The following is a 14,654-nucleotide window of genomic DNA, read 5'->3' on the forward strand; positions in this document are numbered from 1 at the left end:
TTATAGTGATTATAGTACCTTTATAATGCTTATAGAGGCCAGGGTCGTCTGTCTGAATCTTCCTAGGAAAATTTTATTCATGGCTGACACCGCCGTCGGTGTATGAATGAGTGAGTGAATGGGTGAATGTGAGGCAATGTAAAGCGCTTTGGTGGCCATAGGTCTGTGAAAGCGCTATATAAATGCAGTCCATTTTTTATGGGAAATTATTTGTTCTGTAAAAATTTGCACAAGCCTGCGTGTAGCCTTTTGGTAGATTCCCAGCTTGTGTGTTTTCTTTCATGCTGGCTGTATAGGCCTATAATTATCAGAACGCAAACAGCTAGGCCTGCGATGTAATTAACTCCCTTTGCCATTACAATTGCAGCTTTGGCTTTCCTGATTTAGCATTGTTTCCCCTGTGATTTCACCCTGCTGAGATTAGAGCCAAAATGGATGACTTCACGGGTGTACCATGTTAACCCAACACTTTTTTAGAACACTTATTATGAGACACTGCTATGCTTTTAAGGATGAATCTCACAATTTGTCCACGTCACATTTTTTCATGAATTATAAGCACATTATTCCTTAGATTCTCATGACTGTAATGCATCTAGATGTGTTACTTTTTTTTATAATTACATTTATTCTCAATTGTGATTCACATTATAATCTCATTAATGTAACACTGTAATTTTTGGATGTTTCTAATCAATTTAGGTTCAATGCATAATAAGTATACATGATGACAATTGATAAGAAATTAAAGGGTAAGTTCACCCAAAAATTAAAATTATCCCATAATTTACTCACCCTCAAGTCATCCTAAGTGTATGACTTTCTTCTTTCAGTCGAACACAATCGGAGATATAATAAAAAATATCCTGGCTGTTCCAAGCTTTATAATGGGAATGAATAGTAACAGAGATTTTGAAACCCAAAAAAGTGCATCGATTCATCATAAAAGTAATCCATACGGCTCCAGGGGCTTAATAAAGGCCTTCTAAAGCAACGCGATGTGTTTTTGATAGAAAAATATATAATTATAACTTTATAAACTGTAATCACTAGCTTCCGGTAACGGCCGTACTGAATCGCGCATTCACGAGAGAGTCAATTTCCGCCGTATGACGTATAGGCGTAGCGTAAGCTTAGGTGAGAGTAGATGCCTCTCGCGATTCAAACAAATAGGGCTGGGCAACAAACTCAAGCTCCTCCGACATTACTTTTTAAACATTCTTGTTTTAGACTTCTAGGCTAAGTTTTGTTTTGCTCTATCCTCTGCGCTTCTACGTTCGTCAATAAGTTGTGTGTCTGGTCAGAGTTCAGTCTTCGGGCTGAAACAAATGAAAGCCAGTGATTCTAGTTTATAAAGTCATAATTATGTATTTTACTCTTAAAAACACATCACTTTGCTTCAGAAGGCCTTTAATAACCCCCCTGGAGCGTATGGATTACTTTTATGAAAAAACTGTTATTTTTGGTATTTATACTGTTTTTATTTCTATGTTCAATTTGTGGAAAGGAGTTCAATTACGAGGTCACACACAGCCTCAATCAGAAGTTCTGGAAGCTCACAATTCATGTACAGTAAGGTCCGAAGAGACTCATGTGCAATCACACAGGAGAAAAGCCAGTGTTTGTGGCAAAACCTTTTACAGTGCTTGTATATTGTTGTCTTTCAGTGCATTTGATAATTCATACTCATAAAGTAGAACTGAAATGACATTCATTACAAGATTATTAGTTAAAAATGAATTTTTAACATGAATTTTCTCATTGAGGATTTCTGTACTATTGTGCAAAAATCTCGTCTCGTCTCGTTCTCGTGAACCCAATCTCGTGTCTCGTCTCGTCTTGTGAGATAAGTGTCTCGTCACACCCCTAGTACCTGTGGTCCATGAACACACATTCCCACTCTGTCCAGCAGAGAACATATATCTGCCACTGATGGACAATTAACTCCTCTACTGCCATGGTGAACCGCTTGACCGTTTAGATCTCTGTCTCGCTCCTTTTCCAGATGTATAAATCTGTCAGCAGGTCTTTAAAAAATACTGGTTTGGCAGGCAGGGGGTCTCAGAAGGGTGTCTCATTTCTTAGTCTTCAGTGTTCTTGCTTTTAAATCAAAATGGGGCATAGGGGTAAGAGAGAGAGAGACTGTGTGAAGGACAGTGTGAGAAAGGATTTGAGAGAATTAAGAGAAAAGAGTGTGGAGTTAGAGACTAAAAACAGCCTGTGCCGGCCCATCACAAACCAAAGTAGATAATCCAGCACTATATGTTTCACATATTGTATAAATATATTGATGTCTTAAGTTTTTTTTTTGTTTTTTTTTATTGAAAATAATAATATTTTCCACACTGAAAGAAATTATAGTTTGGACCAACTTTTTTGGACCAAACTGTTTTTACAGCCAAGTTTATTTGTGTTTCTCAAATTATATTTATATAAATTTTTATTTAAAATTTAATCAAAAACATTTATACAAAGTAAAAAGATGATTTATTTTGAAGACCATATACTTATTCAATATGTTTTCTTTAGACATAAGCTAAAAATGTTACTTAATTTAGGTCAGTATAATTTTATTTTGGCTTTTTGCAACTTAATTTCACCACAAACTAAAAAGCTAAATTAGCTATAGGCCTAATATGAGCGCAACTTTATTGTGATGTCTTTTTATACATATCATATTTTCTGTTACTTATAAAAAAGAAACACCAGAAAAATTAATAAAACCCACAATAATTTCTGCAGTCAGTAAACCAGTTAGTATGTGTTCTGTACATCAACACTCTGGTGTCAAGCGAAATTATGTAAACAAAATTGGGTTGCACTTTATTTTAAAGTGTCATTGTTACAGTGTAATTATATATTGAAGTACTGAGTAATAATAATTAACAACATGTACTTACTATAGGGTTAGGGTAGGATTGGGTTTTGGTTCAGGGTTAATTGCATGTAATTATGCATAATTTACTGTTATTACTACGGTAAGGACATGTAACATATGTAAGAAGGACACTGTAAAATAAAGTGTTACCCAAAATTGTGTCTTAAATTAATTTTTTCTATGGGGAGTGTTATTTACGTTTAGGCAAACTTAACAAAACAGGTTCAAACTGGAAACCATGATTTTCACTTTTTTCATATGCATAGAGACTTGGGCCAGTAGGCAACCACCTAGCAACCAAATATAAACATGCTTAAAATCCCTCAGGACATTATAATAACTTAACCTTAGCACCGCATGTTTCCTTCAGAAAATCTCAAGATCCATTTTGGACTTGTATCTCATCTAGTCTCTTGTGTTCTAGTTTCCTCCTGTTAACATCAATGACCTTGTTCAGGCTGAGAATAAAACCAGTGTGTCTTAAGTGGGTGTCATAAATTAAAGGAGGAGAGGAGAGGCGTAGTAATGTGTAGCAAAGCCTCCTCATCATCTCTCTGTTTTCTTCAGTATGGTAGGAATCTCTCAGGTACAACTTTCAGCCTAACAGCTTCATCTATCATTAATTTCTCTCACTCTTTTTCTCTCTGACTCTCTCTCTCCTTCTGTCATGTATATTTGATAGCTGCACAGGAAGTGCAGTGTAATGGCATTTTCACACTTCTACGTGTGAACATCCATGAGGTTAGGAGACGAGAGTGAGATAAAGGAGATATGAGGGGAGGAAAGTAGAAAGGAAGGAAGTGGAAGGTACCGAATGTATTAGCTACAGTCATCGGTATAAGACATTGAGCAGTTGTTTATTAACAACCACAGAGTCAGTTATGTCCTGTCAATCAAAAGAGGGAGGAAAACAGGTTGGTGGGAAAATGACAGAAGAGTTGCGATTTGTAGCATGAAAAAACTGTTACCCACTGAAAGGGAACAATTTAACACTTTCACAAACCAACAAATCTTTCTACATTGCATTACATTGAATTAATCTCTAATTGATACTGTATTATTGTTGATTATAATAATATACTACTTAAAACTCATTAGAAGCAGTTGTCATTATTGAATTAAATTAAATGAAAAAAAATTAAACAGTTTAACAGTTTAAAATTCCCTGAACTGTGTAAAAGTTCATAATGATATTCTTGCAGACATTAAGTATTTTGGAAATCAAGTAGAACTGGGTAAATGTGGTTATTACACTTTTTTCAGCTTTTGCGTTCTTTCAGGCTTCATTTAAGTGTGCAGAGCTGCTGAAATGAAATCCTGAGAGGAACTCACAGGCTGAATTATAGTCATCTGTGTCTTCAGGGCATTGTGCCTACAAAAAGGACAGAAGCTGCTTTTCAGATCACCTAAGCAGCTAAAATTCTCCCTGCAGGGCAGAAAGATGGGCAGAGTTTTGCCATTATAACTGAGTGATGTCTGAAATGGAGCTGAAATATCTCAAAATGGTCATGTTGCAGTAACTGAGACTCCACTGGTGAACACTGAAATGTCAGCATGTTTAGGGCTATAGAGGTGGGTGATGGGATGCAGCATTTTCCTTGGGCTAATGAGTTTATTTTCCCTTTTACAGTCAATACTCTCCCTCTTTCTTTTGCCATTTCCCTCTCTTGTCCAGCTGTATCACAATATGCTTCTACTCTGCATTTCTAACATGTTGCCAAGTGTGCCACTTCCCTAATGCTGTATTAATCCTCACAGAATCATTCAGGCTCTGTTCCTCACGCCCTCTGTTTCTCAATGTGAACGCTATTGTCTGGTAGAATTGGTAAATCCTCCCATTGAAGGTTGATGAGAGGTTAAGAGGCTTTCTGGTGATGAATTACGTTGGTCATTAGATAAAGGTTAATAAAGGCAAGTATCTGTGCAGGGAGGTTTTGAAAGCCATGGTTGTCAAGGTTGTGTAGATTTTCCATAACAGTTACTTGATGGGTTCTATGAGTCTCTGTTTTACAATGTGGTGGAAGATGACACTGGTGGACACTTTATGGTGGTGGCCATAAAAAAAAAAAAATAAAAAAAAAGTATATATATATATATATATATATATATATATATATATATATATACTTACTTGATTGGTTCACATTTGCTCAAAATAATTTGCTCATTTTAGAGAATAACATTATTCGAAAACATAGAAATTTGTGTTAGTTTAGAAGAAAAACACAATTTTGTTATGTAGATAGCAAATAATATGTTTGAGTAAATTGGACAATAAGTGTTTTCCTGTTTTTTTCAGTGCATAGACACTTGCATACCTTCCCCATAAGAGCATGCTCTCCTTATTCTCACATAGAGGGGTATATGTGAGTGGTTGAGTGTTGCTTTTATATTTTCCAGCAGTTATAACTGTTTTCTGACAGCTGTGCGAGTGCAACAGCAGCGAGATCTGTTGATGAAGACGTTGAATTCTTTCATCTGTGTTCTGTTTATGCATGATTACCCGCTCCTGCTCTCCATAGGGTCTGAGGCTGAGCTCTCATTAATGATTTGTTCGTTCAGATCGGGGAGCAGACCTGCATCTGTGCTAATTAGCGGCTCTTGATCCCTGTTAGAGATGCTATCTGCGCCTGTGCAAACTTAAAGCCAAGAGATAAGAACATGAAGAACACTTGAGAGAAAGACAAGTGAAACATCGTTAGAAGTCATTTTCAGTTTCTGAACTTCTTCCCATGCATAATTGTATGCGTGTGTAGGGCCGCACAATTAATTTAAACAAAACCAACCGAGTTTGCAAAATGGCTGAGTGAAGCATGGCACTGTGTTCATTTACGCACTGGCTCAGTTTCCAGTAAATGCTCTATCTGCATCTGCTTTGAGTTTGAGTCGCTTATCACATCCATTTGGGATGCAACGTGCACCAAACATCTTCCCAAACTTGTAATGATGCATGCTTATAAACAAAAGAGAAGCTTTAAGGGCTTCCTGTCATTTCCCACCAAAATTAAAGCTGGTTTAATGTTGGAAAATTAAGAAATGAAGACATAATTATTAGCAGGGCTTAAAAACTAAAATGAATTGGTTCACTCCAAGCAGAATCAATGTTTTAACGCTTCTGTTCATGTGTTCTTTCTGTAATATTATCGTTCCGTAAATGGTTTGATTAGAGAAAATATCAGTTATTAATCTTTTTTTTTTATTATTGTTTTAATTTTATTTGCCTATACTTTATACCAGAGCTTGAATTGAATTTTATACTAAGAGCTTGTGACTAAACCTCGTAACTCCAGTGGATCCTCAAACTGCCGGCAAAACCTCATTCAGGAGCTGTCTCTCACACTTTTTGGATACTGTCTCTGCTTATTTGCAGTGCAACGGTGAATAAAAAACTTCTTTGAATAAGTACATTGTTTTCTTTCATAGTCATATTGATATATAATCACAAAAAAGTGTGCATTTTAAATTGCAATCACAATTGATTTATTGTTGTGCATTTTTGCAACTTTGTCAATAAATATCCTGTACTGTGTTTTTTCCCTCAAAAGAGCAGGGAAATCTTGTTTTCCATGATGTGTCCCCTTTAATGTCTTCTAATGGAAATGAAATGTGTAAAAGTGTTTTGCCCAGCTGTCTGTTGTATGTGTTTTTTCTGCCTGGCTTGGTTCCTTTACCCAGGGGCAGAGCAGCCTGCTTTTTGTCTTCACCACTGTAGTTCCTCTGACTGGAGGTGGGACGACCCGTCACAGTCAACCATCTGTTGACAAAGAGCAGCTTCTGTTTATCTGTCTGTCTTTCGGTCTGCCTGTCTGTCTACGTATTTGTAGAAATACATGTGGCGTAGAGGAGGTCATCCTCTTCAGAATCAGTGTGGCTAATGTCCATGTCTGGGAAACTCAATCTCATTGTCTAGTTTGTGGTTTGGGGTGAATTCACACATTATTCTCTGTTTGTTTGTTGGGCAGGAGTGAGTATGTATGTCAAATGAGTCCAAATTTAAACTGCATGCATGCTTGTGTTCACTAGCAGTGTTATTTTGTGTTGATTTCAAACACCTATTTCAGTAGAATAATACTTTTGAATTCTGTCTTCCAAGATGAAACTTCAATATCATCATATATTTGGAATAGCTGATGTGCAAAAAAAGTGAACACACACTATCGCAAAAAATTACTGGTTAAACAGCATTTTTAAGGCAAGGGTATTTTTCGCAAACTTTGGCAAGTTGTCACTGTACACTTATTTAATTTATTAATTTCACTTTCTCTTTTGCTTTGTTACCATTTACATTTTTGCAGATTTGTTTTGTCTCAGTTGTTTTATTGTTACATTTTATTTAATAGCATGTTAGTTTATTTAATGGCATTGTAACAACCTACCTCATAGACTGCGACTATTGGCACATGTTGTCACAAAAGGTCAACATGTTTTAAATTAATCTTTTTTTAAATGAAAATAAAAGGTGGATGTTTCTTCTGGGTCATTTAATGCTTTGGAAGTAATGTGACTTCCTGCTGGAGCTGGTGAGCTTGGAGTTTCCTCTCTGAAGCTGAGGGCTTATTGATCCATTTCCCAATTATTAGTAGTTAACTTCATAGAGCTGGCCATAATTCAGTCCGGCCCACACATGGGACAGCACTCTACCACTGTGGAGAAGAGCAGGAGGACACATCTGAAATGACATCAGTGCTCATTGTGCTGTGTGTTATTGCATTTACAAACTATAATATGGGAATATTCAATAAAGCACAAACCTAGTCTGAATCTTTCATGTTTCATTTGTAAATGTACATTTTTGTAAGGTGTTAAATAATTTTTTTTAGTTTTAAATGTAAGTGTAAATTAATTGCATTGTTGCCATTTCAAGTTAAATTAAAATCTTTTAATGTCAGACAGAATATAACATACACTGAAGAAAAATGGTGTAGGATTTACTCAGAAATTGATAGGAAATTTCACAAATAATTACCATGAAAAGGCAACACATTGAATTAAACTTTTTTTTTTAAGTAGAAAGAAATTATATTTTCTTGTAAAACATACTCCAATAATCTTTGTTTTATTTATTGGGGGAAAAACTGTGAGAATATAATATAAATCCTGTCAGAAAGGTAACAGGATTGAAGATATGAGAGTGTAACAGCTCATTTAAGATCATGAAACTGCCAAGATGTTTAGAAAGAGAAATTAATTCTGAAATATTGTACCGGTATCTTATTTTCAATGATCAATTGTTGTTTGAAATCATTTGATGGCATTTTAAGATCATAACCTTGTATGTGATGGTATTTCAATTTAGACTTTTTATTGTTTTTTTTTCTTTTTGATTTTTAAAGTAATTCATAGTTTTAAAATGGGGAAAATCTTTTGGTATCAGATCAGGGTTGATACTGTATGAGTCTTTTGAATGTTATATTTTCTATACAAGCTAATTTTTATTTTATTTTTGTCTTTTATATACAGACAATTTTTAAATTAGTTTTTATCAAGATGTGCATATTTGCTAATACAGCCAAGTGAACAGGCCAAAAAGATATCTTCATGAAAAAAAAGAAAAACACAAATACAGTAGATTTTTTACAATACTGTAGATATTTGTTGATATTTTGAAAAATATGGCTCCAATTTTGTAGAATGACCCAGTTGTTTCTTTGGGGAACACTGTGGCTGTTTCTTTTTATTCTTCTCCCTTATATATGCTACTTTCTAATGTGCTCTGAGGGTATCAGTTTGGCCTACACTTCAATGCTCTGGAATAATAAAAGGTAAAAAAAAGAAAAAAAAGAAATCTGACTCAGGCTGTTTTTTTTCTTTCTGAGCTTTGTGTGTGGGCATCTGTGAGTGTTTGTGTCTGAAAAGCCACCCATAGTTCACCCTGAAAGTTGCGACTTTCAATAGTGAATGGCTACATGAAGATTTTGTGTTTTATTGTTCTGTAACTCTTACAAGCAACTGGGACATATAATCTGGGATTGTGCTGATTTGCGTCTGACTGCTTTTGTGTGTGTTTTGCAGGGTTCTCGAGTGTGGGTGAATCATAAAGATCAGCTGGTTCCGTCTACAGTGAACTCCTGTGGAGATGGAACCGTGGTGCTCACCACCGACTACGGGGAGGTAAGACTCAGCAAGCTGGCCTAAAACACACACTCATGCAAACAGACAGATGTTGCCCTTTATGGCTGAATGGGTGTTGTGTGAGTCAGAGATTACTCTGGTTTGGTATTGTGCTCTGAATGTCATCATAACAGAGCTGAGGAGCTGTGTGTGTGTGTGTGTGTGTGTGTGTGTGTGTGTGTGTGTGTGTGTGTGTGTGTGTGTGTGTGTGTGTGTGTGTGTGTGTGTGTGTGTGTGTGTGTGTGTGTGTCTGCCAACTTCACATCTGAGGCTAAATCAATACATTCACCCTCCCATAAACGTTCATGTGAAAGAGACTGTATCATATAACTCTAATGTACTCCACCATTCTACATGAGATTCTGGCCTGTCCTGGTGCAATATGATGCAGACAGAGTAATAATCACAGAAATCATGAAAGAGAGAGACAGTAGAAGAGAGAGAACACTGCTTTATACTGCTTTATGGTATAACTGGACATGCAATATCATACAATATCACTGAAAAATACCAGTAAGCCATTGCAGGGAAACAGTGTTGCTTGTGTTTTAACTTTCAGCTATAAGAACATGCTGTGTCATGTTTTTTAATTAGATATATATTCAATCGTTCGACCAATTATAGTTTATAAAGTTGAAAATATAAGTATGTCCAGATTTATCTGCATACATACTTTATATTCATATAGGGCGATATATACTATAGCAAATCTCACCTGATTGCTTGCATTATCTATATTATCGACCCGCTCTAATCTGCTAAAAGGCATGAACCTAGCTAAGAGGGAACATTCTCACAACTTTGGCTAATGTTCTGGCAAGGTTTTCTCAAAGTTATGAGCATTCTTCTAGTAACGTTAATAGAACGTTCATTCAAAGTTATCTGAGGGGCCAGTTGCATAAACATAGCCATTATGTTAAGACTGTGTCTTAAGAACTAGTATGATCAACTAGAAGTTAGTTAGGGGTAATCAGTCTTACTGTTCAGTGTCAAATTAGACCAATCTATGTTTTTATGTTACTGACTTTAAAAAGTTATTAATTTTAAAGAATAAAATTGGATGATTAACAGTTTATGCAACTGGCCACTGGTCTTTAATAATGTTCTCAAAACGTTGACATAAAAACTTGATGTTTTCATGTAAAACTCACCTCATCAGTTTTATGCCGAGTTCAGACTGCACGATTTTAGCCCCGATTTTGGCTCGCCGACAGGTTTTGAGAAATCGCCGACAAATGCCCGAAATCACAGGCAAATCGGTGCTTGTTCACGCGAGTGACAATCACGCAGTGTGAAAGAGCAAAGACGCGATCTGAGAGAATCGCCGACGCCCGTGAGATATTTGGCATGCTAAATATCTGGACCTGTCGGCGATTCAAAATCCTGCTGTGTGAAAGTGTTCTGACTGAAAACTACATCGGCGATGACTGACAGCCAATGAGAGAGCAAGATACAGAGCAGCGGGGAGTTCGGGGAGGAGTTATAGACCAGAATATCAGTATTTTAATAGATATATTTACAATTATATCAAACAGAAACAAAGCACAAACATTTGCTTGACCAGCAGCAACAGCAGCACATTGCAAAATTATTTATTTACCCCCAACTCTCTTTGCAGAACACACAGTCCTTGCTCCCCTTGTCTTCCCAGCCATTTCTTCATGCATAATATGTTTTTCTTTTTCTCCTTTTCGCTGCAAATCAGTGCACAGACAATTTGGATCGCAAGCTTCTTGCAGGCTATAATTTTTAATAACAATTTCAGTCTCGCGCGAGAACTGCGGTCTACGCACGCGGGATTTTGCGCTATTTCCTTATCACTTCTCGTGTGTGTTTGGTTGTGAAACGTAGTTTGCGGACCAGACAGAAGTTGTCGGCGATTCTTCCTCCTGAAAGTCATGCAGTGTGAAACCTCCTGTCGCCGATGCATCGTGCAGTGTGAACACACCAGCAACTGAATGTTACCCCAGATAGTCGCGCAGTGTGAAAAGAACAGTGACCCGACTACTTTGAAAATCGTGCAGTCTGAACTTGGCTTTAGTTTCTTAGTAGTTTTATGAATGTAATGAAGTCTGTGCACCATCCCTTTAACTTACCGATGTCTGTTACAGTTGAGTGGGCAGAACTGCCTCTGCTTGAAGATTTAATTGGAATCAAACAATTGTATTAGCAGTTAGACTCCCCTAAGGTAAGTAGTTTGTGATGGCTGTGAGTTGTTGGTAGAACTGTGATGCTAATAATAACAGCTGTGCTGGCCTGGATTCAGCTCGGAGGGAGAAACTGCACAGCAGGGAAGGGTTATCTGTATGTACAGATCCATACAGGAAGCCTGTTTGCATTTGTGTTTTTGTCTACAAACTATATATAATTTTTTTTGCATGTGTGTGGCACATGTATGTTCATTCATGTGTGTGTGTGTGTGTGTGTGTATGTGTGTGTGTGTGTGTGTGATGCTAGGGGGGAATGTCATATCATATCATATTTCTTTCAAGTAGGATCACGATCCACAATCTCATCGTGATTTTTTTTATGTTGGTCTTTAGGATTATTTTTTCAAGTTTCTGAGCGGTACAGCCAAAGTAATTTCCATATTTACACTAAAAGGTAACAAAACATAAAAGAATGACAGACAATTGATTCGAAATGACCAGTGGTAGAATGTACTGCAGTCCTACATCTGTCATCTAGAATAATTCTTAAATATGACTCTGTTGTTAAATGTTAAGGTATTTCTGATGGAGATGCACATGCAAACAGGGGGCAGGACTTCTGTTTGACCAACCAATTATAGATGGAGGGAGTGTTGGAAAAAACAATTATTTTTGCAATTACATTGGTGATGCTGGTGATGCAGAAGATTTAGCTCTAAGGGGACAGTGGAAAGGGAACCAAACTCTATTGGTGACAGAAATGGAGAAATAACCCTAGGGAGAAACCAGGCTCAGTCGGGGGGCCAGTTCCAGTTGAACTGGCCAGGCTAACCAACATGGTGTGGTTTAATTCCAGGCTTCATCACAAGTCAGACTTTAGATTGATATCATTCAGAATATTTCATCCAGTTCTTTCTGCTGGAGGCATCATGCCGGAATGTGGAGAGAGGATGTGTATCAGTGTATCTTTTTTTCCCACCAAATTAACTGAAATGAACATTTAAAAAGGACTGAATCACTACCGCTGAACCCAAGGTGGATTCCAAAAGGCTACATTTCCCAATATTTCCTGTACTGGTAACCTTGATGATTCATGCTCTGAACACCAGAGTGCTTGTGCTGACAATATTCAGTAGCTTTCTCTGCAGTAGTCCACTCCAAACCCTCCTCCATAAATCAATACATAGATCTAGCACTCTGCTGGGTCTCAAGCAGCTTCTCCAGGAATCCCCAACAGTTTCTCCCTGGAGGTCTTTCACCCATTGTTTTAGTCCAGAGCTAATCTGAAGGATTCAGTCCAAAAGGGTTGAGAAATTGCATTCCATTTGTGGGGGATTCATTTTGAAATGGCAACCCAGTTGGAGAATGCTGAATTTTTTATGTAGATTTAAATGCATGTTATAGTACAGGGCTGGATGTTTCTGATTTGGTTAATAATTTAGTTAAGTATGGTTGTAACCCCACTCCAGTGCTTCTGACCGAGTTACATGGGACAGAAAGCATGCTATGAATACATGCATGATTGTGTGTATTGTATATGCTTAGTGTGTTTTTACAGAAAGCACAAAATGTTTTCCAAACATTGCATTTTTATTGCAGTTAGGTTCTGTCCCTTTTTAATGTTACGTTAAAAATGTTGCCTAAAAAAGCAATGCATGGGCTTTTTAAGGGAATTGTGTTATCATAACCTTTTCATGACTTATGCTAACAGGGTCTTCTGACTTTGTCAACAGGCCTTTGTCATTGTGTTTGATTCCGTCATAGTAGATTACATTGTTGGCCTTGTCCTTTCAGGTTGAATTTGAGGATGTGAAAAAGGTCACTTATAATGTTGGTGATCATAATGTTGGCTTTGTCCATTCAGGTTGAATGTGAAATTAAGTGAAAGAGTTTGTATATATTTTATCAGTATATCTGTAAATCTAGTGTGTTTTCCTATATTTCTCTGTATCAGTTGGAAAAAACTGTGTGTGATTCTGTGTGTGATTTTGTGTGTGTATGTGTGTGTGTGTGTGTGTTGTGTGTTTTTTTTTCTTTCTTTTTTTCTTTGGTATGTGTGTGCGTACCCTCCGGAACATTGGTCAGTGAGTATCTCTTTCCTACCATTCACGCTGAGGTGAGTCTTCTTCTTCAGTGCGTCAGTGTGTGTGCGCGCAAGTTCACCTAAAGAATTCACAGTTTTGTTATAGGATTTAAGAACTCTGAGGCACACATACAGACTGTGACCTAAATTTGAGAAGTTAACTAAGAGTTCACAATCAACTCTGAGCTACAGTGCTCAAAGGCTTCTCACCCACCCCCTCCTGAGATCTCCTCTCTGTGTGTCATCATGTATGTGAGAGCTATTTCTAATTCATTTCACGTTGAGGCACAACATATCAGCAGAGGTTCTCTCTAAGCTCGGTTGATGGGATGAAAATGTAAAAAGATTAAATCATGCTTTATTGGAGACATCAGTCAATTAAAAAGTTTAATGAAATTAATTGCATTATATGCTGAATAATTATTAGAATTTCAAAGTTCAAAAGTTTGGGGTCAGTAAGATTTTATTTAGAAAGAAATGAATACATTTATTCAGCAAGAATGGATTCAATTTATCAAATTACAAAGTGTGCCAACAACAGAAAATTTAGTTTTTTGTATTGGATCTGATCGAGAGTACAATAATTTGATTAGACAAGCAGCTAATTTTAAGAACGTGGATATGTTGTACACAGGGCTGGACTGGGGCAAAAAAATAAATAAATCGGCCCTGGCATTTTGGCCCAGACTGGCCCACTATATGATCATAAACACCACCCATCTTTGCACGCCCTTAAATATATGCATACCATCTCCTATTCCTTAAAACCACTAATGCCATGTAATGAGTGAGTATATGAACGAGTGAGAGTTAACAGATGAAATAAGTAAAAAATTGGCATTTATTAATACAGTGGTGAATCCTAAAACAAGTTATAATCTGCATTGGCATAGCAATACCAGTGTTTCTCACAGGATTTTTGGTAAAGCTGTGGTGAGTGGACCTCGGTCCCTCTAGGGGGGTTCGGGGGGCACCCCCCGTAAGAAAATTTTGTGCATTTTAATGTTAAATTCATCAATCTGGTGCACTTTGAGAGTTCAAAATTAAAAGCTCCAACCCATATTCAGTGTGCAAATTAAACAAAGAAATATTCAAACCTCTTTTAGTTACAGTGTCTATTTACATTACACCTACTACATAATAATAGTTATAATATTAATCCAATGACCGTAATAGCCATATTTTGTAAAACAAATGCACTAAAACAATAAAGTAAACATTCATAATTAGTTTTGTACTAATTTCTATACTTGAAAGAGATCCTCACTATCATCATCTGCCACAGGAGCTGTTGAAGGTCAGAAAACACACACTACCATTCAAAAGTTTGGGGTCAGTAAGATTTTTAATGTTTTTAAAAGAAGTCTTTTCTGCTCACCAAGGCTGCATTTATTTGATTAAAAATGCAAACAAAAACAGCAATATTCTGAAA

General features: G+C 36.8%; 1 protein-coding gene across 1 annotated transcript in view; it reads left to right on the top strand.

Moving 5' to 3' along the window:
• Nucleotides 1-14,654, top strand: part of myo10l1 (myosin X, like 1) — a 65,668-nt gene that overhangs the window by 11,004 nt on the left and 40,010 nt on the right. The window contains exon 2 of the mRNA XM_084127953.1: nt 8,891-8,989. Within this exon, the coding sequence (XP_083984079.1) occupies nt 8,891-8,989 (99 nt within the window). The remainder of the gene's footprint in view (nt 1-8,890; nt 8,990-14,654) is intronic.

This window comes from Abramis brama, assembly GCF_963993115.1.
Source record: "Abramis brama genome assembly, chromosome: 11".
NCBI lineage: Eukaryota > Metazoa > Chordata > Actinopteri > Cypriniformes > Leuciscidae > Abramis > Abramis brama.